The following is a 25,759-nucleotide window of genomic DNA, read 5'->3' as shown; positions in this document are numbered from 1 at the left end:
TTTGTGTGTCCTTCAGCAGATAAAAATAATGGAGCTATCATTTATTGAGCTGGAGGACCTATGAGAGGAATCAGTTTGGGGTTAAAGAAAATAACAGGTAATCAGATTTGGTCTCCTTTACATTTGAAATGTCCATTAGATTACCAAGTGGAAATACAAAAGAGGTGGTTGAATATAGAAATAGAAGCAAGTGAAAGATTTAACTGGAGATGTAGATTTTGGAGTCAGCTTATAGATTTTAAAACCATGAGACAGTGTGAGGTCACCAAAGAAGTAAATCAAAACAAAAAATTAATTCCAAGAACTAAACCCTGGGGAACTCCACATTTGGAGGATGGGGAGATGGGAAGGACCCTGCACATGTAACTAAGAAGTCATAGAAAAACAAAAATCCATGATTTCCTGGAAGTTGGGTAAAGATAGTTTCTGTGTGAATGAGGGGATAATTAGTGATGCAATATTCTGCTAATAGGTAAATTAAGATGGACAGTGAGAATTGAAAATTGGATCTCTCAACATGGAATTTATTGTGTAGATCCTAGGTGGAGAAAAAAAGAGCATGTCATTTTATGCATATTAGCTTTCAAGAGGGAAGAAATGGAAAAATAACTTATAGAGTAAATCATGAGAGAAATAATAGAATGTTTATATATACTGTCATAAATATTCCATAGACAAGAAAAACATTGTGGTCACATGACACAGATAAAAATATTACTGAAGCGATGTTTTACGGGGTTGGTGATAAAGCCCGGAAAACAGTGCACAAGTTGATGGTTGTCATTAGGTAGAATGGACAACTCATCCAGTAGAGAACATCTACTCAAATGAGTAAGTAAGTGTAGTACCAAGAACTTACAGAAATTCGTTTATGCTTGCTATTGTGTTCTCTGTGAAATAGAAAACAAGATAAGTTGAGAGTGAGGGAAAGGAAAGAAGTGTTGGAAGTTTGAAGAGGGGAAAGGGGGACATAGTAGTCATGTAGAAGAAGAGATATTTAAGCAACTAAGAAAATATAGCATAATTGCCAGCAGCATTAGAGACCCACATGAAGCCACTGATTATGAATTTAAGAGAAGAATAGTCAGTTTGGGGATCCCTGGGTGGCGCAGCGGTTTGGCGCCTGCCTTTGGCCCAGGGCGCGATCCTGGAGACCAGGGATCGAATCCCACGTCGGGCTCCCGGTGCATGGAGCCTGCTTCTCCGTCTGCCTGTGTCTCTGCCTCTCTCTCTCTCTCTCTCTGTGTGACTATCATAAATAAATTAAAAAAAAAAAAAAAACTTAAGAATAGTCAGTTTGGTAATATTCTATTAATTTTCAGAGTTGCAGGCACAGATTTGGTGAATTGTGGGATTTAGCCAGTGTTGTTTAGATAAATGTGCATCATAAAATAAGAAGGGAAAAAAATAAAATAAAATAAGAAAGGATAAAAAAGTTTGAGAATATATGAAATGAGGGACACCTGGGTGGCTCAGTGGTTGAGCATCTGCCTTTGGCTCAGGGTGTAATCCGGGAGTCCGGGATCGAGTCCCACATTGGGCTCCCCATGGGGATCCTGCTTCTCCCTCTGCCTATGTCTCTGCCTCTATAGCTCTCTGTCTCTCATGAATAAATAAATAAAATCTTAAAAAAAAAAGAGTTAGAGTGGTATGGTCCAATAAGATGAAAAGTTGGAGGTTTTTAGAGAGTAGGAAAAGAGAATAATCTAAAAGTGACAATAACGAACAAACATGGCATCTAACCAACCTCCTGACCCAATAGTAGAACTGTATGTAAAAACATAACTATCACCAGAGGGCATGAAGGTCCTCAGGGGAGAGCCAGGTTTTAGTTAGAGCTAGAAGATGAAGAAGACTTTCAGAGAAGAGTTTCACTATAGGGAAATAATTTTGCTAATAATTGACCATATATTCTGATTAGCACAATGAAAGGTTTCAAGAGGTCAAGAATATGGTGAATGGGATCACAGGAGTATTTCTAAATGGATAAGGAAAACCCTGTGAGTCCTGTCTCATGGTGACTGACATGGCCAAGAATAAATGGCATAATTAGAGAAGTTGTGAGGGTCCCAGAATGATGAGTTCAGTCCTGAAAAGCCCAACATTGATAGCAATAATCAGGCTTTAAGAGTTGGATGGGGGCTGGGAGAGGCGCCTGAGTGGCTCAGTTGGTTAAAGTCTGCGCCTTTGGCTCAGGTCATCATTTCAGGGTCCTGCTCAGCAGGAAGTCTGGTTCTCCCTCTGCCCCACACCCACCCCCTGCTCATGCTCAATTCTCTGTCTCTGAAATAAATAAAATCTTTTTAAATAAAAGAATTGAATGGGGTGGGGGGCATTCAAAGAAAGGCAGCTTTCTGGTGGACAGTTAACTGTCACTGCCATAATTTTGGAAGCACTCTATCTAATTAACATTGCACTTTACAACTACTATATTATATTACTTTGCCATAACAGTGTTCCACAAACTGTTCTTAAACAACAGAAATTTATTGTCTCACAGTCGTGGAGACTAGACGTCTGAGATCAAGATGTCTGCTGAACCATGTTCTTTCTGAAGGCACTGGAGAAGAATGTGTTCCAGGCCTCTCTCCTGACTTCTGGCAGTTCTTCAGCTTTGGACAGCATCGCTGCAGTCTTCACATGTCATTCTCCCTGTGCCCGTGCCTGTATTGAATTTCCCCTTTTTGTAAGGATACCAATCGTATTGGCTTAGGATTCGACTCTAGTATTACATTACCTTAACTAATTATATCCGTAATTCCAGTATTACCTTATCTTAAACTAATTATACCCACAATAACTCCAGTATTACTTTACCTTAAATAATTGTATCCACAGTAACTTTATTTCCAAATAAGTTTACATTCTGAGCTTTAGAGGCTGAACCTTCAACATACTAGTTTTAGGGGGACACAAGTCAACCTATAGGAGCTACTATCAACTTTGCCAGGCTATTTCATTCTTTTTTTATAGACTAACAGGCATTACTCTTTTTGTCATTTATCTTAACAAAAGATTGGAATTATTTATTCCTTGAAGCTTTGTAGGACCTTCTGGCAAAGGAATCAGTGACTGGAGTTTTTCTTTATGGAAATTTTTTTTTTAAAGTTGTTTTTTTTTTTTAATTTTTATTTATTTATGATAGTCACAGAGAGAGAGAGAGAGAGAGAGAGAGGCAGAGACACAGGCAGAGGGAGAAGCAGGCTCCATGCACTGGGAGCCCGACGTGGGATTCGATCCCGGGTCTCCAGGATTGCGCCCTGGGCCAAAGGCAGGCACTAAACTGCTGCGCCACCCAGGGATCCCTCTTTGTGGAAATTTTTTGACTGTTTATTCACATTCTTGCATTTTGTTTTATTCATTTCGAGGCTTCTCTTATTTATTTTTTTCAGGTTTTTTTCCCCAGTTACTTAATTTACAGTGTAATGTTAATCTCATGTATAGAATTTAGTGATTCAACACTTACGTACTATACCCAGTGCTCATCCTAAGTGCTCTCCTTAATTCCCATCACCTATTTAAACAATCCCCAACCACCTCCCCTCTGGTAACCATTAGATTGTTCTCTGTAGCTTACAGTCTGTTTCTCGGTTTGCCTCTTTCCTCCCACTGCATGTTCATTTGTTTTGTTTCTTAAATTCCACATATGAGTGAAATCATATGGTATTTGTCTTTCTCTGACTGACTTATTTCACTGTCTAGCTCTACCCACATCATTGCAAATGGCAAGATTTCATTTTTTTTTATTGGAGGAGTAATATTCCATTGTGGAAGGAGGCTTCTTTAAAATGGATTTTATAAAGTACCTTTTAAAAATATTTACTTAAATTCATTTAAAATTAAAATATTTTCTTATAAATTCATCAGTAATTTTCTTATATATTTTTAATGGTTAAGCAAATGTAGTATCTTCTCTTATTCCTATCACTTATGTGTGATTTATCTCTTTTTACCTTAATGTCAGCAGAGGTTTGTCAAATTTATTAGCCTTTTTAAAAGAACCAGCTTTGGCTTCATTTTTCTCTTTACTGTCATTTTTATCTGATTACTTTCTGCTGATGTTTGTTATGTCTTTTCTTCTATCATTTTGTTATTATTTTTTTATTTTCTAGCTTCCTGAAAGGAATGCTTACCTTATTATCTTAGTAATTTTCATATTTTTCTCTTTTCAAGTATATACTTCTTAAATTCTAAATTTCTCTAAACATGTACTAGGTTATAGTACATCTCTCTATCACTTTTAATCCTTTGAAATTTGTTGAGACTTGCTTTGGAGCTCAATATGATAAAATTTTGTAAATATTTCCAAGCTTAATACATATTCTACAGCTATTGAATATCATGCTTTAAGTATGTCTTTTAGGCCAAGTTTGTGTATCATGTCATTTAGGACTTCTTTATCCTCACTAATCATCTATCCATCTTTATTATAACTAGTTTATATTCTAAAAGCCATTTAGATTAACTCACATTTCTATAAATTCTTCTATCTTCACTGTTCACAATTTGAACATTCTTCCTGTGTTTGAGAAATTCATGACCTTATGAGTTTCTTTAAACTTTACATAACACCTAATTATTTCCTAGCCTCTCTGGGAACCAATGGACATGTCCTTAGCAGACTCTGAATAAGAAACTAATGAGGTGAAGAAACAGGTCCAGAGATGATTCTCTTTAGGTTAGGCTGTTTTCATTCACAACGGTGTTCCAAAGGCATCAGTAGCAGTGTCTCTTGAAGAACTGCCCACATTTCAATATTGACAATGAAGATTGTGCAATATTTGGTTATAGCCACTTTTTCAAAATGGACCATAATGATTTGGGGGGATATATATATATAATAGAATAATAATATAAAATATATATAAACACACACATAAATATATATATAATCATAACATAAGCAGAACGATGTGACTAAATCTAATTAAGAACTATTTTTGGAGTGCATTTTCAATCACCTTGATGTTTGCATTCCAGTAACAGTTTGCAACACATTACCATCTTACTCAGTACCCATCTATAATATATTCTGTGATATATATATATATATATACAGAGAGAGAGAGAGAGCGCACACGAGAGAGAGAGAGAGAACATGATTCCTTAGTTCCTAAAAGTGCTTTTTTCTTTTTTTTAAGAAGTTTTTTTTTTTTAAGATTTTATTTATTTATCCATGAGATATACAGAGAGAGAGAGGCAGAGACATAGGCATAGGCAGAGGGAGAAGCAGTCTCCATGCAGGGAGCCTGATGTGGGACTTGATTCCGGGACTCCAGGACCACTCCCTGAGCTGAAGGCAGATGCTCAACTGCTGAGCCACCCAGGCATCCCAAAGTGCTTTTCTTTAACAAATTTTTAATGACTAATTTAGGGAAATCAACTTTGGAGAAAAAACTCAAAATATGAATGGAAATAAATTTTGTTATACATTTGTACATAGTACTCAGGTTGATTAATTTGAGGATATTTCATTGCATGTACAACCTCCTAATGATCTTTGAAATCATCTGCAAAGCAGCTACATATAAGAAGGTATTTTTACAGGTTCTTAGGTAAATGATAAATTATAATGGAAGTGCATAATGCTACAATACTAAGATGTAACAGTGAGCAGTAGAAGTTACTGTCTAGAAATCCTTCTTTACAAATATGTCATAATTCCATTCTAAACAGAAATTATAACCACAACTTAAAATTTTTTGAATAGTGTTCTTATGTTTTACAATTTCATATCAGAACTGAGAAGCTAGAGTAAATTGGGATACAACCTAAATCACGGTGTACAGTTTTCTCTTTTATATAGAAGTTTATTCATTAATCATTTTAGGTTATTTCTTTACTCTTAAGATATTAGAAAGAGTTCATCATTTAAGTAGATTCAAATTTTTAGAAATCACGTTTTGAGGCAAATGAAATTAATGTGCAAATATGTTTGCATAATAGAAAAATGTGAAACTCTATTTCACCCTCCCTGCAAAAAGCATATTATTGTATTTTCTTAATAAATAAAATATATTTTAGAGAATATGGTAATTTGGAGACACTAAATGGAAAAGCTTGCTTTATACACCTTTGAATTACAGATATTATTCTTCTATTTCCTTACAAAAGATTTAGATCTTAAAAGTTCACCAAAATTAGCAAGATATTAAGCAGAAGTGATATTTCATTCATCCCTTTCTTGGGCATAGCAAGAAGAAGAAGAAGAAGAAGAAGAAGAAGAAGAAGAAGAAGAAAGAAAAAGAAGAAGAAAAAGAAGAAGAAAAAAAAGAAGATTTCAATTTAAAAAATAAGAATTTAGAAACAGAATCTTACAAGCAATATAATATTGTTTGTTTAATGCAAATCTGAGAAAGAATTGATTAAATGGATTTGAGATAGAATTGTGACATATTTGATGTTTTAATATTAATAATCACTGATATTTCTCTGAAGTCAACAGTAGGGTATTTATTCTGAGAGCAAAGTTGTCTCTGAGCTCTGTACTAATCTAGTTATCACTTTCTGTTTTTTGGTAACCCGTCAAAGAGAGGAAGTGCTGTCTAGTTTTGTAATAAAAGCAAGAAAATATCGCCCTCTAGTGTTGAAAAAGCTAGGCGAGCAAAGGATTGTTTAGAAATACAGAAATAGTGCATTAAAAAAAATAATTTAGTTTCTCTTTTCAAATAAATGTGATATAGCCTTATAAAGGTTAACACTTTGAATCCTAGAAAGCAAATGTCAAATATGATTTATTACTTCATTTGTGTTGCCTGTATTATAAAAAATATTGGCTGAGTTGAGAATAAATTATTTCTTTTTAATATATTACTTTTTTGGTGATTTTTTTTAAAGATTTAATTATTTATTTATTCGTGATAGACAGAGAGAGAGAGAGAGGGAGAAGCAGGCTCCCTGCCGGGAACCCCATGTGGGACTCGATCCTGAGACTCCAGGATCATGCCCTGGGCCAAAGACAGGTGCTAAACCTCTGAGCCACCCAGGGATCCCCTTTTTTGGTGATTTTAATTACATTATTCTTATCATGGTTTTGGGTGAGCATTTTAAAGCTTTAGGAAAGATAAGATAGTTATAATACTTTATTGGCAGAGGTGACTTTATAAGCTCTTTATAGCCAGACTCTGTGCCTAGTGAAAAATCTTTTTTCTCTTCTCTGAAATGCAAGATCAAGGATTGAGTGAAAAGTTCACAAGAAAAAGTCTTCTAGAAAATAATATAAGTATAAAGTTAATGATTGAAGTTGAAAGAGCAAGATATTTATCATTGTAGTCACAAAATGATAAACTGAGGCAAAATATATCCTGAGGGACAATATGCCAATATTAACATAATCGAAATGTCTCCAGACCACCACTGCGTGTGGGTACAAATGGAGGTCAATGGTAACAATAGCCCACATATTATTGGCTTTTCCTCTTGTCACACATTCATCTCAGTGTCTTCAGTTTTACTGTGCCTTTCAAGGGCTCATCTGTGATTGCCAATTGGTAGGTTCATCTTGGCTTTCTGGCCTGTCACCAGTCTCCTTACCCAGAAATCACTGAATGTGTCTCAGCAAGGCCACTGCTATAGGCACCCACCGTGGAAAACAGTTTTGTACATGCAGAACCGCAGCTTCCTAAATCCCAGTGCTCTATATGCACTAGGGTCTTGAACAAATTCTGCAAATCAACCTAGGCAAATGGTTGGAAGTGTGCTTGCCACTCCCTGAAGATTTAAGTTGAACAGAGATGGCAGGGCCTATCTCAGGGGTAGATGAAACTTTTGACTTTGAGGATCCTGCCATTCTTTTTACTCTGAGTATTTTATTTTCCTTTTAGTAACAGATAAATATGAATTTTGCATTTTTAAAGAAATATTCAAATCTGGACTTATCAGAAACAATTGATGCATTATAATATTCTAGTTATAAGTGAATTTGAGGACAATTTGGTTGTAAGTGATTTTCCAATTTTCAAAACCTTAGACTTGAATTCTGAGATCCAATAGAACTGAAAATCTGGAATATCAATTTAACTTCCTAAAGAACTATTACAAAATATGGAATATCAATTAAACTGAGTTATGATTATTAAAATTTTACTATGTCTGTAATTTAGGGTAGAGGGAGGAGCTTAGTGTGAAAAGATAAACTTAGTATACAGACTAGACTATTGAAAATTGACCAACAGTCATCTTGGGAAGAAACACAAATCAGTTAAATAAAAATTTAAAATTATAATAAAAAATATATGGAGAATATACACTTCTGTTATTTAGAAGAAAAATATTACCAGGGACCAGCACAAACAGAGAAAGCTTATTATTTACCAGATTAATAAATTTTAGAGTTGAAAGTAACCTTAATGTTAATAAACTCACTCCCTTTTAAAATTTTCTACTTATATGTTTTGTAAATATTTTTATAAAGATAGTCCATTTTTTAACATAATACATTGTTCTTATAGAAAATTCAAATGATATAGAAAGATATAAGAAAGAGATGGTCTATGCACTTCCTTTAGTTTTACCAAGAACCCTGCTAAGTCAATTTTATCAAAACCTCCCATCTTCAATATCTGATCACCTTTGATATTCAGATTTCTTATCCTCCACTATCCTCCAGATGATGTCTGAATACCCTGGCCTACCTTAAATAAGAATCCTTTTAGGTAAGTTTAGCCAGAACTCCCCTAACCCTTGATATTTTCTCTTAATTTCCTATCTGCTGACCTCCACCTTGTTCCTTGGCTATAAATGCCATCTTACCCATGCTGCATTGAGTTGAGCCCAATTTCTTTACCCCACTATAAAACCCCCATTGCAGTCATCCTTATACCTATCACAATAGCCCTGTATAAATTTGACCTTACCTCTTAACAAGTGTCATTGAATATTTTTGTCTTGAGTATGTGGTATACAGGGTGGTCTACAAAGTGGTCTAGATTCCATTCTGAATAAATCACAATCCCTGACTTAATGGAAATTCATTGATAATTAGATTGAAATACCCTGTGACAGAAGCTGTACTAGGAGAGCACTATGGAGATATACCCATCTAAATTAGCTTTTGCAAGATCAGAAGTGATTTTTCTTGAAATGATTTTATCTAACTTATATTTCCTAAAATGAATAAGAGCTGATCAGACTTAGCAACAGCAGAGACAATACTGGTCAATCCAGAACTGCAAATTGTTCAACATGTAAAGTGTGGGAATGACAAGATAAAAGAATTTTTCAAGAGAATCTCTTTCAAAAAGCTTGACTATAAAGGTAAAGAGAAATATTAAGGCAGTTGCTTGGGTTGGGGTGACTGTAGCTGTGATAAGAAATTTTATGAAGATGGATGTATGTTAAACTGTTTAAGAAAATTATACCTGGAGTCTCAAACTAAAATAAATACAGGGCCAAGCAGATAGACTAAGACTAGCAAGCAAATGGTGGAGACTAAAGCCATTTAAATATCAAAATATTTTAAGTACCAAACAAAACATATGTAGATGTTGTTTATAGTCATTACTAACAAATGGTTATTCCCAGATTTAACTAAGTCCTCAGAAAAAAGTTTGAAGTTCTAGAAAAGAGGTAGGGGAAAAAGGATTGTCTTTATAAACACACACACACACACACACACACACACACACTTCCATTCATCAGGAGGCAAATAAATAAGGTGAGAATTCCTTAGGTTTGGGAAACATTGATGGGAGTCAGCTTGGCTCCCAGGGTGTTGTGCAGTTTGTTCAATCCTCACTTTCTATTTTCTTTGTAAAGTAGATATATGATATCTACTATCTATATCTATCATATGATAGTGAAGCTATCAGGCTTAGAAGTTACTGAAATCCTGAAAACATGGCTATGAATAGAAATGAAAAAGCAATGAGGGATATAAGAAAGGTCTCATCATTTTCTCTTTTTAAAAACTAGTTATGTTTTTTAAGTTACATCATAGGATAAAATTATTTTTCTGTGATCACATCCTCATAAAAACACATAAAAGCAAACACACAACTAACATAAAAAACAAATTACATATAGAGAAAGAACTGGAAAGAAATACATGAGAAGTTTTTGTTAAGCAGTGTTTAAATTTTTACTTTTCCACGTTTTCAATTTTTTCATGCTTGTGACATACAATATACACAAATTTTGTAAAGAAAAAAACTTGGCAGTGTCAGTTTTTAAAAGCTTTTTTAACACCACCTTTATAGATGAGACAATTTATAGAAAAAGAGCTTCTTTTTGAGACAAAATTGTTAATAAGACTATATCTAAACAAGGAAGCATACCATATATTATATTTCTTTGGTTACTTTTAGTGGTTTTGGTATAAATTGCTTATATGGAAAGAGAAAATGGAAATATTGTTACATAGATCAACTGATGGATACTCACCCTCTCCATATTAAATCTAATTTGCAAAAGAAGTTAAATTGCATACTTTAAAAGGAAAGGAAATGAAAGAAAGGAAAAGGAAAGGAAGAAAGAAAGAAAGAAAAGGAAAAAAGGAGAAAGATAGGAGAAAGAAAAGAGAAGAAAGGAAAAAAGGAAAGATTTTTGGATATGAAAGGAAAACAGTAAATAAGGGAAGAAATTAAAAACAGATGAAAATAAAAGAACTTAGGTAATTTTTATGATGATCTGAGTTACAGTTGAATTTACAGAGGTACCTGGAAAACAGTGTACTCTTAATAAAGGTTAATACTTTTATGTGTTGAATGGATGCTGGATGAAGGCCTTTGCTTCTTCACTAAGAGAGAAAATAAGAGCATATCCAAAATACAACTGAATTTTAGACACCCAAGTTGGTCCTAGTTTGATTTTGATTTTAAGTACACTTAAAACACAGGGCTTGAACTCACAACCCTGAGATCAAGACCTGAGCTAATTTCAAGATTCAGAAACTTGACTGACTGAGCCATCCAGGCTCCAATGGTCCTAGTTTGATTCTGAATATCCCAGTAAACATTATCCCCAAATGAACACAAAAATGAAATAAATGTCACAGATCTATCTCAAAGTCATCCCAAAGTCTTAAGGGAATCGTCTGGATTTTAGGGACCCTTAGAACAGAGACAGGCATTCTTAGGCTGTTTAATGCTATTTAATTCTGGACTACAGATTCTGGAGATATATTTTAAGGTTAAAGGTAAAATTTATGTTACCCTAAAATTTATTGTGTTAAGGGTAAAATTTGATGCTGAAATCTTGACTATAGAAATAAAGAGTTCTATGCAACAATTCCTTTACTAGACCTCTCCACTTGGTCATAAATAGCATTTCTGCTACTATATCTTCAAGTTTTATACGACAAAGCAGAACAGATGTCCAGTTAGTATTTTCCTTCTTCTCAAAGTTCTCATGTTTTTCTAATAAACACGATAAATAGATCTTTTCATTCAATAAAAATCTACTCTTCTTTTTGAAAAATCATGTTGTTTTTCTGCTTTAGAGAATAAGACCTATGAAAATGGTAAATAGGTGATAGATGATAGATAGATAGATAGATAGATAGATAGATAGATAGTCAATAGATGGATCGATCCAGGATGTGGTGATAAAAGAAATTGACATTTATTCTTCTATTTATTGAATTGCTTTCATAATCTTTTGAAGTACGAATATAGCGGATAGCTCAGAGGTATGTGCCTAGTATAATATTATGCTACCATATAATATAGTGCTAGTAATTTATTTATTTTTTAAATTTTTTATTTATTTTATTTTATTTATGATAGTCACACAGTGAGAGAGAGAGGCAGAGACATAGGCAGAGGGAGAAGCAGGCTCCATGCACTGGGAGCCTGACGTGGGATTCGATCCCGGGTCTCCAGGATCGCGGGCCCTGGGCCAAAGGCAGGCGCTAAACCGCTGCACCACCCAGGGATCCCAGTGGTAGTAATTTAATCATTATGTTTGAAGTGACACTTTTGGGAGTTTGTAATGATAAAAATGCACACTTTGGGGCCTAAAATAAATTTATATTATGTCATTGAATTCAAGAAAATATGAAAAGTATAAAAGCTCAGTAATAGTCAACTGGTTATGTATAAAAGTAGGTAAGATCATTATTTCAGAAGATCATAAACTAAGCATACTACTTTGATTTTGATTAAATATAACAATTACTCATCACTTTATACCTTCAATCTAAAAAAAGCTGCATATATAGGTATGGTTGTTACTGAAAATATCACAATATTTTGAGCCCTGGAAGCTGAAAGAAGGTTCAACAGTCAAACCATATGATATTAACCAATTAGTCTCAAATTCTGTTTAATCAGTAATGGATATTTTCAGAAAGCACTCAGAATCTTAAGAGAATAAATTCATCTTTAGCTAAAGCCTCTGAGATATTTATGATTCTCTTAAAACCAGGTTAAATAATTTGAATTAGCTGTTCCTTCTGGAGTAATGTTTTTCAAGCATATTTGATTCTGACCCAGAAAAGAAATAACCTTCACTGGGAATCCAGAAACACAAAATCATGCACACACAAAGCTATCAAATACACGTTCCTAAAGTACTACTATCCTCATTCCACGAAGTACATCAATATTTCTATTCTGATCTATTTCATTTCTATTTATGTGTTGGTAAACAGTAATCTCAGGAAAAAATGCATCTCTCTTGAAAGATGTTCATAAATTTTGGAATTCTCCATAAAGAGTGCAAGTACCATTAATATAGGGGAATAAATGGTTAAGTGTCTATATAACACAATTTTTAATTAAAAAAATCACTGCTTGGCAGCCCTGGTGACTTAGAGGTTTAGCGCCACCTTCAGCCCAGGGCGTGATCCTGGAGACCCTGAATCGAGTCCCACATCAGGCTTCCAGCATGGAGCCTGCTTCTCCCTCTGCTTCTCTCTCTCTCTCTCTCTGTCTCTAATAAATAATAAAAAAGTCACTGCTTTATTAATACAAAATATGAGCTGTTCTTTATAATATCCCTAAAATCAAAAAGAAAACTTATGAAGCATGTAGAAATGAGATACCTGATAAAATACGTTCTCTCTGCCCCATGTATCATGAAAAGTCAAAGTTGAACTATTGAAAATTCTTAGGTCATTTCTACTTACAACACAGTTTGTTTTGCCCTAATCTAATTCACCTCTAGATTGTTTTCTGCATTTTTGGTAGATATTACTGGCTTTTAGTACTTGAACTTTTAAAATTGGAGTAAAACTTGCTGATATCCGGGTTAAATTATTCGATTATGCTAACTGCTAAGTTTTGGGTTTCATGTCTCGGTTTTTTCTCACCAGTGCAATGGTGGAACATAGAAGAACCCTGGTATCAAAAATCACCCACAGCGTGATCTCAGATCTTTCTTAAATCCTCTAAATCTCCATTTCCTCATTTTATGACTAAAAAAATGATGAATGCAGAAAAAAAAATGCAGCATAGTGACTGTCAAGTAGTGGCCACTCATTAAATGCTGGTGATTGTGTTTTTACCAATTGTGGGTTTGTTTGTTTGTTTTACAATTTCAGCTGAATTTTAATGAGCTTCTGTGATAATCTGTATAGCAAATGACACCACCTTCAAAAAAGAAACATACATTCATTGTGATTCCTTGCTTCCAGCTTATTTCTGAATTTCTCTTTTTCCAAAAAAATAGCAAAACTGTCATAGTTTCTACAGTTGTTTTATTTACTAATTTCTCTGCTACTGCCAGAGATTACTAGAAATTTTCAATGATTGAGAACGTTTGGTAAATGGGTTTCGCAGACTATTTTTTTAAAAAATCTATAAATACATTTTGAAAATCAGTCAAAGAACATTTTTAAAAATTGATGTAATAAATAATAATTTTTTCATGTTATCTAATCTTCAAAGAGAGTGAAATATTGTGAGAAATATTTATTCCACTACCACTGAGGTGATGAGTCCCACTTGGAAGGGTAGAAGAAAAGGAAAAGAAAAGAAAAAAGAACAAGGAAGACAGCACCTAAAAACTTCCTTTCTTTCCTCACCAAAGCCTGTACTTACAACCCCACTTTTGGGGGAGAGATTGTCACAAAAAAATAATGAGTATGCCTCCCTTTCAAATGTTTAACAATAAACTTGTTAGGACATCTGAAAGGCAGATTTAGCAGACTTGGGATCAAAGGTGTTAACCTTTGAATTAACACTTGGTATGGTAATTAAAGAAATAGAAATTCTTCACAAATGCTGTTTACTCGGTCACCCATATACTTGTCCATTCATTCTATAAAGAAAGAATTCATGGCGTAAGGGGAAAACAAGGCAAGAGTCTCCTTTTGTTGCTAACAGGTCTCAGATTCATCTTGCACAATGCATTAGATTAAGTTAAAATAAAAACTTTAGTATAACCATTAGACTCCTTAAGAACGCATGGCACATCTTTTAGACTTTGGAAAAGCATTTTAATGTCTTCAACCTTTATCCTTAAATGAATATCCCTAATTTTATATGTCTCATTTAATATGTGTCTTTAAAAATGATCTCAATTTTATTTGACCTTTCCAAGGTTCTTAAATTGTTGTTCCTACCCTACATGCTGCCTTGCTTTTTTTTTTCTTTGTGAGTGGCACAACACTAGCTAAGTGCATAGTAAACTTACTTTTTCTTCTTGTGTTTCTTCTTTACACTCACACTACTAACACACTCGTAACACTTCTGACTCTAGATATATGGATTTTCCCAAAACAAGCAATGCATGCTTTGTGACACAAACTGGGTGTCCTACAATTCAATTCAATTCTGATTCTGCCCAGAAATGCAGACAAGTTAAGGGCTCAGTCCCAGGAGACTGACCCCACCCAATTCAGATGCCAATTCCAAGTAGTAGATCCCAGGTTTTCCATAACTGCTTTCTGACTTTGAGACAAATCAAAGACCCTCATGACCTCACTTTCGATTCAGATTCAATTGTTTGCTAGAAAGCTCACACAACTTGGAATCATTTACTTTCATTTACCAGTTTGTTGAATGATAAAAAGTATAGATGAACAGTCAGACGAAGAGAAATATAAGTAAGGTACAGTAGGGGTCCGAAGTGTCAGAGTTTCTGTCTCTGTGTATCACTCTTCTGGTTTGTGGGTGTCTTCACAAACCTGGAAGCTCTTCAGACCCCCAAATATTGGGAATTTTAGAAAGGCTTCATCATTTGGTCATGATCCATCATTGACCCAATTTCTGGTCCCTCTCTTCTTTTTGTAGGATGGGGGCAAGGCTGAAAGTTTAAATTTCTAAACAGGGGTTGGTCTTTCTAGTGACTACCAGGAGCCCACCAAACATTGCCTCATTGAAAATAAGATACTGTTATCACCCAGGAAATTCCAAAGGCTTTAGGAGCTCTGTGTCAGGAATCAGGGTCAAAGACCAAATATTGAAACAAAAGATGCTCCTAGTGCTCCTATCACTTAGGAAATTACAAGTGTTTTAGGAGTTGTGTGCCAGAGGGAAGATATGTATGTTATGTGTGTGCGTGTGTATAATTTTTTTCTATTAGTTCACAATAAGAGATTCAGACAAATCACAAGCTACATTACTTTGACATCCCAAACTATGCCAAACCATCCCCTATCTCAAGCATAGAACATTAGTAAACATCTTTGGTATACCACCTTTTATTTTCCAGACTTCTTCACTTCTACTCTTTAATTTTTGTTAGGGAAGGATAAGTGGGAGGATTGAATGTAAAAGATAACTCCTTAGGTTAAAACACACACACACTCATACTCACATTCAAATTCACATAGCTACAATGGCAATAATATGTATCTATCATTTTTCCAACTCTGAACATATTAATGTTAAATAAATGTCACATTTAAATTTTATTTATTCTTTTGGTTGGCAGATTCTAGTTCCATATGCTTTTTAATTTTTTTCACTATTGCATATTAAGATGAGCTGTTCTAATATGTAAAACTGACATCTCATCCTTTGTGTATTCAAAAATAAAAATCACATCTTTAATGTCAGAATAGATAAGGATTTAACAAACTATTAAATTGTCATACATTTAGTTTCTTTTAAAATTCCTACTAAATTTATTTTTAAAGTATTAAGCAAACCCCTAAGGTATGTGGATTAAATAGATTTCTGCTCTTGTAATGATGGGAGTTGGAAGGGTGGGGATGGGGCAATTCCATGTATGCTTAAATGTTTTTTTTAATCAAATATACGAGCTTGGAGAAGTCTAGTCATAGACATAATACAAGACTGCATAATTTCCTTTGGCAAATCACAAATTTCTTTCAATATTTATTATATATATTGTGTAACTTTTAGTTTTAAAATGTACTTTATAAACATTTTCAGATATACATGAAAACTGGAGGATATGGTATAATTGATTTATATATTTTAACCAAACCAATGACTTTTTATTGATATATTTCATTTATTTTCAGTAAAATACAATTTAATTTGTTTATAGGGAATAAAATTTTGAAACACTTGAAAAGTTTTTGGAGAGCAAATAATTGTCTTAAAGAATTATATTTGATAACAATATTGTAAGACCCTAACATGGAAGTTAACTTTCCTTTAAAGTAAATATGAAGTCACTAGGAAGATTTTTCAAATTGATTTACTGTCTTTCATAAGCAAAATTTCAAGTCTCTCTCTTTCTCTCTCCATATATGTATCTATGATTCTATATGTAAATATATATATATATATAATATGGAGAATTAAATTGTGTGAAGAAATTGTAGAACTTCAAATTATGGATTTTTGAGATTATTTTAATTTTTTTCCAAAATCTAAGACATAAACACACATATTTCCAGTGATTGAATTTTATTTAAATAGCCAACTAAGAAAAATGTATTTCAGAACATAAAACTATGGAAGAGAAGTAATGACATAATATTATAAAGTGTAATCATTTAGTCCAATAATCTTATATATATGTCTATATATATAGATTAGATAAGATTCTATATAGATCAAATAAGATTCTATATTCCTGAGAACATGAAGAAATTCACTCTAATAGTAAAAACCTAGACTGTAAACTTTAAGTTATTAATATCTTATCTTATTGACATGCTAAAATTCTCTTTGATATGTATGTTTCTAATATATAAACATCATTATCATATAAATATTTATATCTGTATTTGCATCTTAGTCATTACATTTCTCCTTTTTTTTCAGATAATGTTTAAAGGATTCTGCATCAATATTTGGTATTGGACATATTCAAAATCTGTTCTTCAACTTTTGATCTGCTCTATTGTCTTCCAGCTTTAACTTACTTGTGATCCCTTCAAACATTTTACATGGTTTGCAATGGTTACATGAACTTGCGGGAAGTGATATTTGCACCATCTCATACTTTATTCACTATGACACTTTAGGAAAAGAAATCAGAAAAAGCTTCCAAAACAGTATTTTAAAAAATGAATCTTATCGTGAAGCTTCGGAGAAGTTTTCGAACATTGATTGTTCTCTTAGCTACCTTTTGCTTGGTGAGCATTGTAATTTCTGCCTATTTCCTCTACTCTGGCTATAAACAGGAAATGACACTTATTGAAACAACTGCAGAAGCAGAATGTGCTGACATCAAAATCCTACCATATCGGTCACTGGAGCTAAAAACAGTTAAACCTATTGATACATCCAAAACTGATCCTACTGTCCTCCTATTTGTGGAGAGCCAATACTCTCAACTTGGCCAAGATATCATAGCTATCCTGGAGTCTAGCAGATTTCAGTACCAAATGGTCATTGCCCCCGGCAAGGGGGATATACCTCCTCTTACAGATAATGGCAAAGGGAAATATATTTTAGTTATTTATGAAAATATTCTGAAGTATGTCAGCATGGACTCATGGAATCGAGAGCTTTTAGAAAAATACTGTGTGGAATACAGTGTTAGTATAATTGGTTTTCATAAAGCCAATGAGAACAGCTTACCAAGTACACAATTAAAAGGCTTTCCATTAAACCTTTTCAATAATCTAGCTCTAAAGGACTGTTTTGTCAACCCTCAGTCTCCTTTGCTGCATATTACCAAAGCCCCCAAGGTTGAGAAAGGTCCTCTTCCTGGGGAAGACTGGACCATTTTCCAATATAATCATTCAACCTACCAGCCTGTGCTTTTAACTGAATCACAGACAGAAAAATCCCTTTCATCCTCACCTAGCAAATCACTCTATGCGACAGTGATTCAAGATCTGGGACTTCATGATGGAATTCAGCGAGTTCTTTTTGGCAACAACTTAAACTTTTGGCTACACAAGCTCATCTTCATAGATGCCATCTCCTTCTTGTCAGGGAAGAGGCTGACACTGTCCTTGGACAGATATATTCTTGTGGACATTGATGATATCTTCGTTGGGAAAGAGGGAACAAGGATGAATGTCAAAGATGTAAAGGTAAGAACATTTATAAATAACATCTTAATTTTTATTTCACTAACTGTGGTATTGACAAAATATAATTTTGAATATTTTAGATTCATAATAGCATGAAATATTCTGATGAGGTATGTTTGAAATTAAAAAGGCATTTAAAATTTTTTGAACTAGGCCTTGACTACTCCTCACACACATACCAAGATGCTTCAGAGGGGAAAAAACTAAAATATCCCAGAAAAATATTTGAACTTAATCTCCTAGTCTCTTCTTAGACCTTACTTGTCCCGGGTGGAACCCTGTAGAACTGGTTCTCTTATTCTAGCATATGTTGCAGTTTGTAAGAGTGAGATTAGTATAGTCATAAAATTTGATCTTTCCATTAATCCCTTTGCCCTCCTTGGGTTTGACAATGGTGGTTGAAATACAAGATGGAGAAGTACCCTAAGACCTTTTGTAACGTCAGGTGAGCATAGTGTTTGTTTATATGAAATGTTCATACACTTGTAAATATAGATATAACCAAAACTATAGTTTTACAGGGAAACTGTATTGGACTTGAATTAAAAAATCTTCCACTATTATCTCTTTTATTAATTTATCATATTGTTTTGGGTAACACGACAGTGTTAGCACTTCTAGTTATGATCAAATTGACTGTATAACAAATTCACCCTGCAATTGCTATTAGATAATAAAAAAGCCAGATATGGTATACTAGGTTAAGTGGGTAATCTGAGAATAATTCCTTCTTTTTCATCTTGATTCAATATTTTCATTTGTGCCTGTCTTGTCCCATACATAGCCAAGTTCATTCTTGAATGAATAAATTTAGCAAACATATGAACAGAAAAAACAGGGAACAACTTAAAATTATAAGAGAACTATAGATTGCTAAGATTATATCATGTTTTTTAAACTCTTGCTTTTTTATCCCCCAAAGATGAAACCTCAATACTACTTCAAAATAACAGCATTTTTCCCATCCTAACACCTTACAACCACTATAGTAAAATATGATTAAGACCAATGATATAAGTTCACTTTTTAAAAATGTTCAAAATACATGTGAATGGTGAACTTTGTTTTTAATGAGTCACTGAATGAAGCATCACTTGACTGGTACCCAAATATTTCATTTTGGATTTTGTTATAAAAGAATTAAGTGATGCCCCTTGAATTCTGTCTAGATTTTTCTGATTTTTTTCTTTTTTGTATTTACTATTTCTTTAGTTAATATAAGTTCTAGTTTTATTTCGATTTCAAGATCATAAACTTAAGAAGAGATTATATGCTTCAAAATCTTCTCTGAGTGATTTCTATCCTGAAATCCTAAAAGGAGAGGGTTTTCTAATTTCAGTTTAACAAAGTATGTAATTTAAAACATTTTTATAACTCTAACAAATTTTTTTTTCAGTTTGAATTCAGCTGTTTCACTTACTCTCAATAAAAACAAATAGCTACTCACCACTATACAATATTCACTGGTGACTTCTTAAGTGACATGACCCTGAAGAGAATAATAGAATACTGAAATTTAACCAAAGTTAGAACAACTTCACAAGCACAGGGAGGGCCAGAAAGGTTGTATGTGTATATGGATATATATGTAGTTTGTGTATATGTACATATGTATCTTACTTATGTACTCTTCACACACACAAACACTGTCACTTTGAAGAAAATACTTTTTTCTGCCCTTCTTGATGTTGATTCTTCCTCAGAACTGCTAATCAAGGAATATCAGAAACTTGATTGAAGCTGAGGATTATTACCCTATTGGTTACTTAAAAGTCAAGAGGAAATACATTTTTCCAAACATAAAAATTCTAGTCTCAGTCCTTGGCATTTGATTTGTATTTTGACCTTTTTTTTGGATTAATATGATTTTATAGAAAAGAATTTTAAATTATGTGTAGAAAAGTTCTCAATACTCCCATGTTCTTCACCCTCATGTTCCTTTTCTGGTATTATAACATTTAATCATACACTGGTAAAAATGAAGAGAAATCCACCCTCTACCCTCCCTCAAAGTCTTCTTGAGTTTTCTCCCATCCAAGTACTAATTAGGCCCGACCCTGCTTAGTTTCCAAGATCAGACAAGATCGGGCACATTCAGGGTGGTATGGCCGTAGACATCCTTGAATTTTCTAAAGCAAGAGTATTCCATGGCCACTGAAATTCTTCTATATTATACTGAAATAGAGAGTAGAAGTGTCCTGTTCCTCAATAGAACATATATGGGAAGGCTGTAAGATCATGGTTGAAAATTCTTGGTTATGTATATGATTGGACTTTCCCTCGGCCAATCCCACAATTAAACTTGGAGCATATAGCTGGGAGCATTTAACAACAAATTCAAGCACAGTTTTGCCTGTAACACCACCTCACTCTGTTGACAAAAAATATATTAGCATATTTTAGCTTGCACACATTTTCCCATTTTGAGATAGAGATTCTGGATCATACCACTAAAGAATTAACACTTTTAAGGTGCAGCATTTGATGCAGTGGAAAGAGCATGAGTTTTGTTTTGTTCTGTTTTGTTTTTTATTGAACTTGAAAACTCATATTCTTTTCACTACATGGTTCTATTTGACCTAAGTTACCATATATCTAGCTTCTTCTAGAAACTTACATACTTTTTCTGATTTCATCATGCCTTCTTCCAACCAAAGCCATTGAGATAGAAATTAGTAGTTTCATTTCCAAGGCAAGCAAAATTAAACTCAGGCAGTTGCAGTAACTATCATCTAATTGTTGCCAAAATTTTATCTTACATACAAAAATTCAAGATATAAGAGAAATATTATTCATGTATATAATCTTCTGGAAACATTATATTTCAAAAGATTATAAAATATTAGCTATCAGTAAAGTCAGAGAATATGGTCATGTTTTGACCTGGTAATATTTCTGTGTGGTCTTAGAGGCAATCACAAAATACTCCATACATCTAAACTTTTATTAGCAGGATGACCTTGGGTTATTTAGGATGATGTCTTATACACTTGAACTTATTCTTTGCTAGTTTTGAAAACAACTATCACTTTAATTACATGTATGTAATGTTCATTCCAAATGTGGTAACAGTTAAGCAATAATGCATTTAGGGAAAGCAAAAATAATAAAGGGCCATCCTGATTATTAACTTTTTAATTTTAAAAAGATTCTTGCAGCCCACTGATTTGATTTCTATCGAAAATCCCTTACCCTTGGTTGGAACATTTGCTATAATCATAAATGTTTGGTAAAATTAAGGTAATATGTTCTTTTTTCATAGTGTCCTAATAGAGAATAAATATTCTTTCCCAATGAGGGCTTTGGAAATATGAACATGGTGAATATAAGCTTCCGCATGGGCAATGAAATCAGTTTTATTATTGATGCTTACCAATAATTTTGGCGCTTTAATCAATTCTGTTACCTGTTGTTACTTTCTCTGTTGGCAAGAAAACATTATTATTACCATTTTTATGTGTCTTTACATTTCTTAAAGAAATATATATATATTTATTTATTTATTATTGAACATCTACTATATATAAGACTACATTAAGACATCATCTGCCTAATAAATCTAAACTTATTTTAAGGTTATATATGGTCCAGTTCAATTTACCTTCTCTACATTTTTTCTTAATATTTCTCAATACACACTGCTCTTTTTAGGCTAGCCGATTGTCTATTCCTCAGCTATACCTTGCTTGTGTATACCTTGACCTCTTTTCTCAGTTTCTGTACCTTGACTAAAACATGTTCTCTGAATCTACCTGTATTTCAAAAGATATCTTTTGTTCCACTTCTCATGAGAATGGTCCTAGTGACCCCAAAATATGGTGATCTCTCTTTAAATTGAGTCTCTGAATAATCATTGGCCTTAACCCTCATTTAGCATCCTCACGTATATGAACCAACTCCTAAAATTAGACAATGAGACAGTTTTTCTTATACATGCACATATGAGAAAGTACATAGCAAGGAAACTTAGACATGATTTGAAAACCTTTCTTTGACAATTATTATACTGTCTTTAACTTCTTGGTGAGTGCAGGACTAATTAGTCATAGAATTGATTTACTACATTAAGAAAAATAAGGGTAATTTTGAGGTTTGTTTCAAAACAAGAGACGTGTATATTTTAAGTAGGTGGCAGAACTAGGAAAAAAATATATGTATTGTAAACCTGGAATCAAAACAACAACAATAACAACAAAATGAGGTCAGCAAGCTAATTAGTTTCTTTTTTTTTTCCTTTTCTTTTTTCCTCCCACATGGTGTTTAAATGGATCTGTACCTAGACTAGTGTCAAAGCTTGATCCTGATAAAATAGTTTAACAATATCTCAACCTGGATATTTTCATGCATTTATTTGACTACATGTTTCCTGAATTGAAAATCATATGTTCAAAGATTTAAAGTGCAAAAAAATTGTGCAAATTGAATGACTTAAACAGGAAAGAAGTTAATAGTTATAAAGGAGAGGAAAAATAAAGGATCTTGCAATACAGGCAAATGAATTTTGATTACTTCCAATAGCTGTTTGAAAACCCCTTTTACACAAGAAAATGACATAATGAAAATATTTGATAAGGGTTTTTTTCTATTATTAAGTGAATATTTAAATAAAATCTCAGTTCAAACTTCTGTAGGAATTATCACATTTAACAGGGATCAGGTTACTACAAATAGGAAAGAAGAAATCTATCATAGAAGAAAAATTTTAAATCTGAATTAATCATTTGGGTAAGGGTTGAAGGAGAAAAGGAAAAAAATCTTATGATTTCTTTAAGTCATGTTCTAAGAAAACAGGAACTTACTGGTGCTATGAATATCAACACAGAAGATGACTGGTAACATTGGTAATTGAAAAGATTAGTTTTGTAACATTTTATAATTATAACTGAAACAGGTTATTATATCTGACAAATTAATAGGGAAACTTTTTTATAGAATCCTTAATATCCTAGATTGAATGCATCACTATGAAAAAGAGAACTGAAGAGTAAAAATTATATGTGATAAAGGGAATCCATTTTTGACACATATCAACCAGTGTAGATTCAGCAATGCAGAATCCAGGCAATAGGGATTCAGTGGATTGCCCAGCCAGACAATCAAGCAAGCAGCATCTGAAAGTTCTTTGGCAGTTTTTAAGTGAACAAGACACGCAATCAGTAAGTATAACTTAACAGTTAGGCAATGGCCCAGACAGATGGGATTAGCTTTTATCAAAGATATTTTGCAACAGACTGAAGGTACCCAGTCCTGGGATTAGTCTTTAGGCAAAGAAAGTCTTTTACCTGAGAAAAATAGCACAGCAGGCAGGGCCCTACTTATAGAAGAGTAGGTTGTGACAACATATGATAACATGGTGTTCAGCGTTCAGCATAGCGGACATGACAAGGAACTTGGAAGGCATAATAATAACACTGTACAGATGAGAGGAGGAACCATCAGCAAGCCTTACTGAAATTGCAGCCCTGACACTGACCTAGAACTCCTTAGTCCTTAGGACTCTAAGGGAAGGACTGTGTTTAGTATCTCATGAAACTCTTAGATGCCAGCTGCAAGAATTAGATATACTATCTGAAGGTGCTCAGTTGGGTTCAAAAAAAAGCAGGCACTATCAGAGGCTTATTGAAAGAATGATTCATTTTCTATACAAGCATAATTAGAACCACCGTGTCAATTAAAGTATTTTGTAAGCTGAGTTTGGCCTGACTGAAAAGAGATGCTCTATATAATGTATTTTATCAAAGTTAGTAGTGATCTCAGAAAAACTCAAACAAAACTTGAGTTTTGTGTACAGGCTTGGAAGAAGACAGCCACCATGTAGATGTATTTAATAAAAATTTTTCTTCTGGGCAGCCCGGGTGGCTGAGCGGTTCAGTGCTGCCTTTGGCCCAGGGCATGAACCTGGAGACCCGGGATCGAGTCCCATGGAGCCTGCTTCTCCCTCTGCCTATGTCTCTGCCTCTCTCTCTCTCTCTCTTCTCTGTGTGTGTGTCTCTCATGAATAAATAAATAAAATCTTAAAAAAATTTCCTTCTTTTATTTATAAGCTCAAAGTAAATGTCTTAGATTTTTTTCTTTTCTGAACTTTTTATTTTTCATACATTTGACTGTGAAAATGGAAGAAAAAACTATCTCTTCCAAAAAAAGATTTCTTTATGGAAGTAAACAGATTCTCTCCTTAAAAAAAATACCAAAGTGATATAAAAGTACACTTTTAAGTGATAATAATGAAAAAAAAAGAAATACATTTAGTTAAATGCCTTTTAAATTGGACATTTAACTAAAAACATTTACATGTTGCCTATTAACTTCATGTAATTTAATTCAATGACCAAATCATTATATATTTCTCACCTATGGGCTTCATATGTCATTTTTTATTATAGAGTTACACAAACATAAAATATTTAGTTCTTGATTTCATTAGAACAGGCAGGACATGTTCACAATTACCTACATTACAAGGTAGAATGCGATATATACCATGACAAAATGTGCACAATGGGAACAAAGGGGCTATAGTATTTCTTCTAAGAATTAGGGAAATTTTATGGAAGAGTTAACATTTGAGTCCTCTTGATGGTAGACAGAACACTAGCAAATCAATAGGGGGGTAATATTCATGGTCGGTGGATCAGCCCAAGCTAAAAATATCAGGAGAGTTTTGGGAATGGTAAGCTATCTGTGTTTGGTTAGATAATTAAGTAAGAAAGTAAAGTAAATGTTATTGAATGCTGAAGATGTTGGTTGTGGCCATATTATAGAATTTTGTTGACAAAAGGATACTATTTGAGTCACTGAAAATTTTAAACTGGAAAGTAACATGATCAGACCTGGGACTGAAGAAAAATATGTTGTTTGAACCAGCAATATGTTTTTTGTGGAGTCCTGTCAAAGAACCTATTACAACAATATAGAAATAATAATTCTTCCATATTTTTAAAAATAGGATTTATTTAGCATATTAATATATATTAAGCACTGTACTAATCATTAACAGGCAGTATATCATTTAATATAATAACACTAGGGTGGCTGCATGACTCAGTTGGTTAAGCGTCTGCCTTGGGCTTAGGTCATGATTTCTGGATCCTGGGATTGAGCCTCGCATAGGGCTTCTGGCTTAGTGGGAAGTTTGTTTCTGCCTCTCCCTCTGCCTCTCCCCCCAACTCGTGCTCTTTGTCTCTCTCTCTCTCTCTGTCTCTCTCTGTCTCTCTCTGTGTCTCTCTCAAATGAATAAATAAAATCTTTAAAAACAGTACAACAACACTAAAAGGAAATATTTTGCAAATTTGCAGAATGAGTAAAATGAGGTTTGGCAGTATTAAGATACTCATCTAGCTAGTAGGTAGCAGAGCAAACAAACCCAGACTGTCACAAATGTCTAAGATTTTTTTTTTTAGGAAACAATGATAT

At 33.5% G+C, this 25,759-nt stretch overlaps 1 protein-coding gene across 1 annotated transcript in view; it reads left to right on the top strand.

The window, feature by feature from the left end:
* LOC144304002 (bifunctional heparan sulfate N-deacetylase/N-sulfotransferase 4) overlaps positions 1-25,759 on the top strand; it is a 285,189-nt gene that overhangs the window by 16,040 nt on the left and 243,390 nt on the right. Inside the window, exon 2 of the mRNA XM_077882441.1 lies at positions 17,124-18,346. Coding sequence (XP_077738567.1) covers positions 17,369-18,346 — 978 coding nt within the window. The 5' untranslated portion in view covers positions 17,124-17,368. The remainder of the gene's footprint in view (positions 1-17,123; positions 18,347-25,759) is intronic.

This window comes from Canis aureus, chromosome 33 (genome assembly GCF_053574225.1).
Source record: "Canis aureus isolate CA01 chromosome 33, VMU_Caureus_v.1.0, whole genome shotgun sequence".
Lineage (NCBI taxonomy): Eukaryota > Metazoa > Chordata > Mammalia > Carnivora > Canidae > Canis > Canis aureus.
The sequence above is the reverse complement of the archived record's forward strand: the minus strand, read 5'-3'. Positions and strand labels throughout refer to the sequence as shown.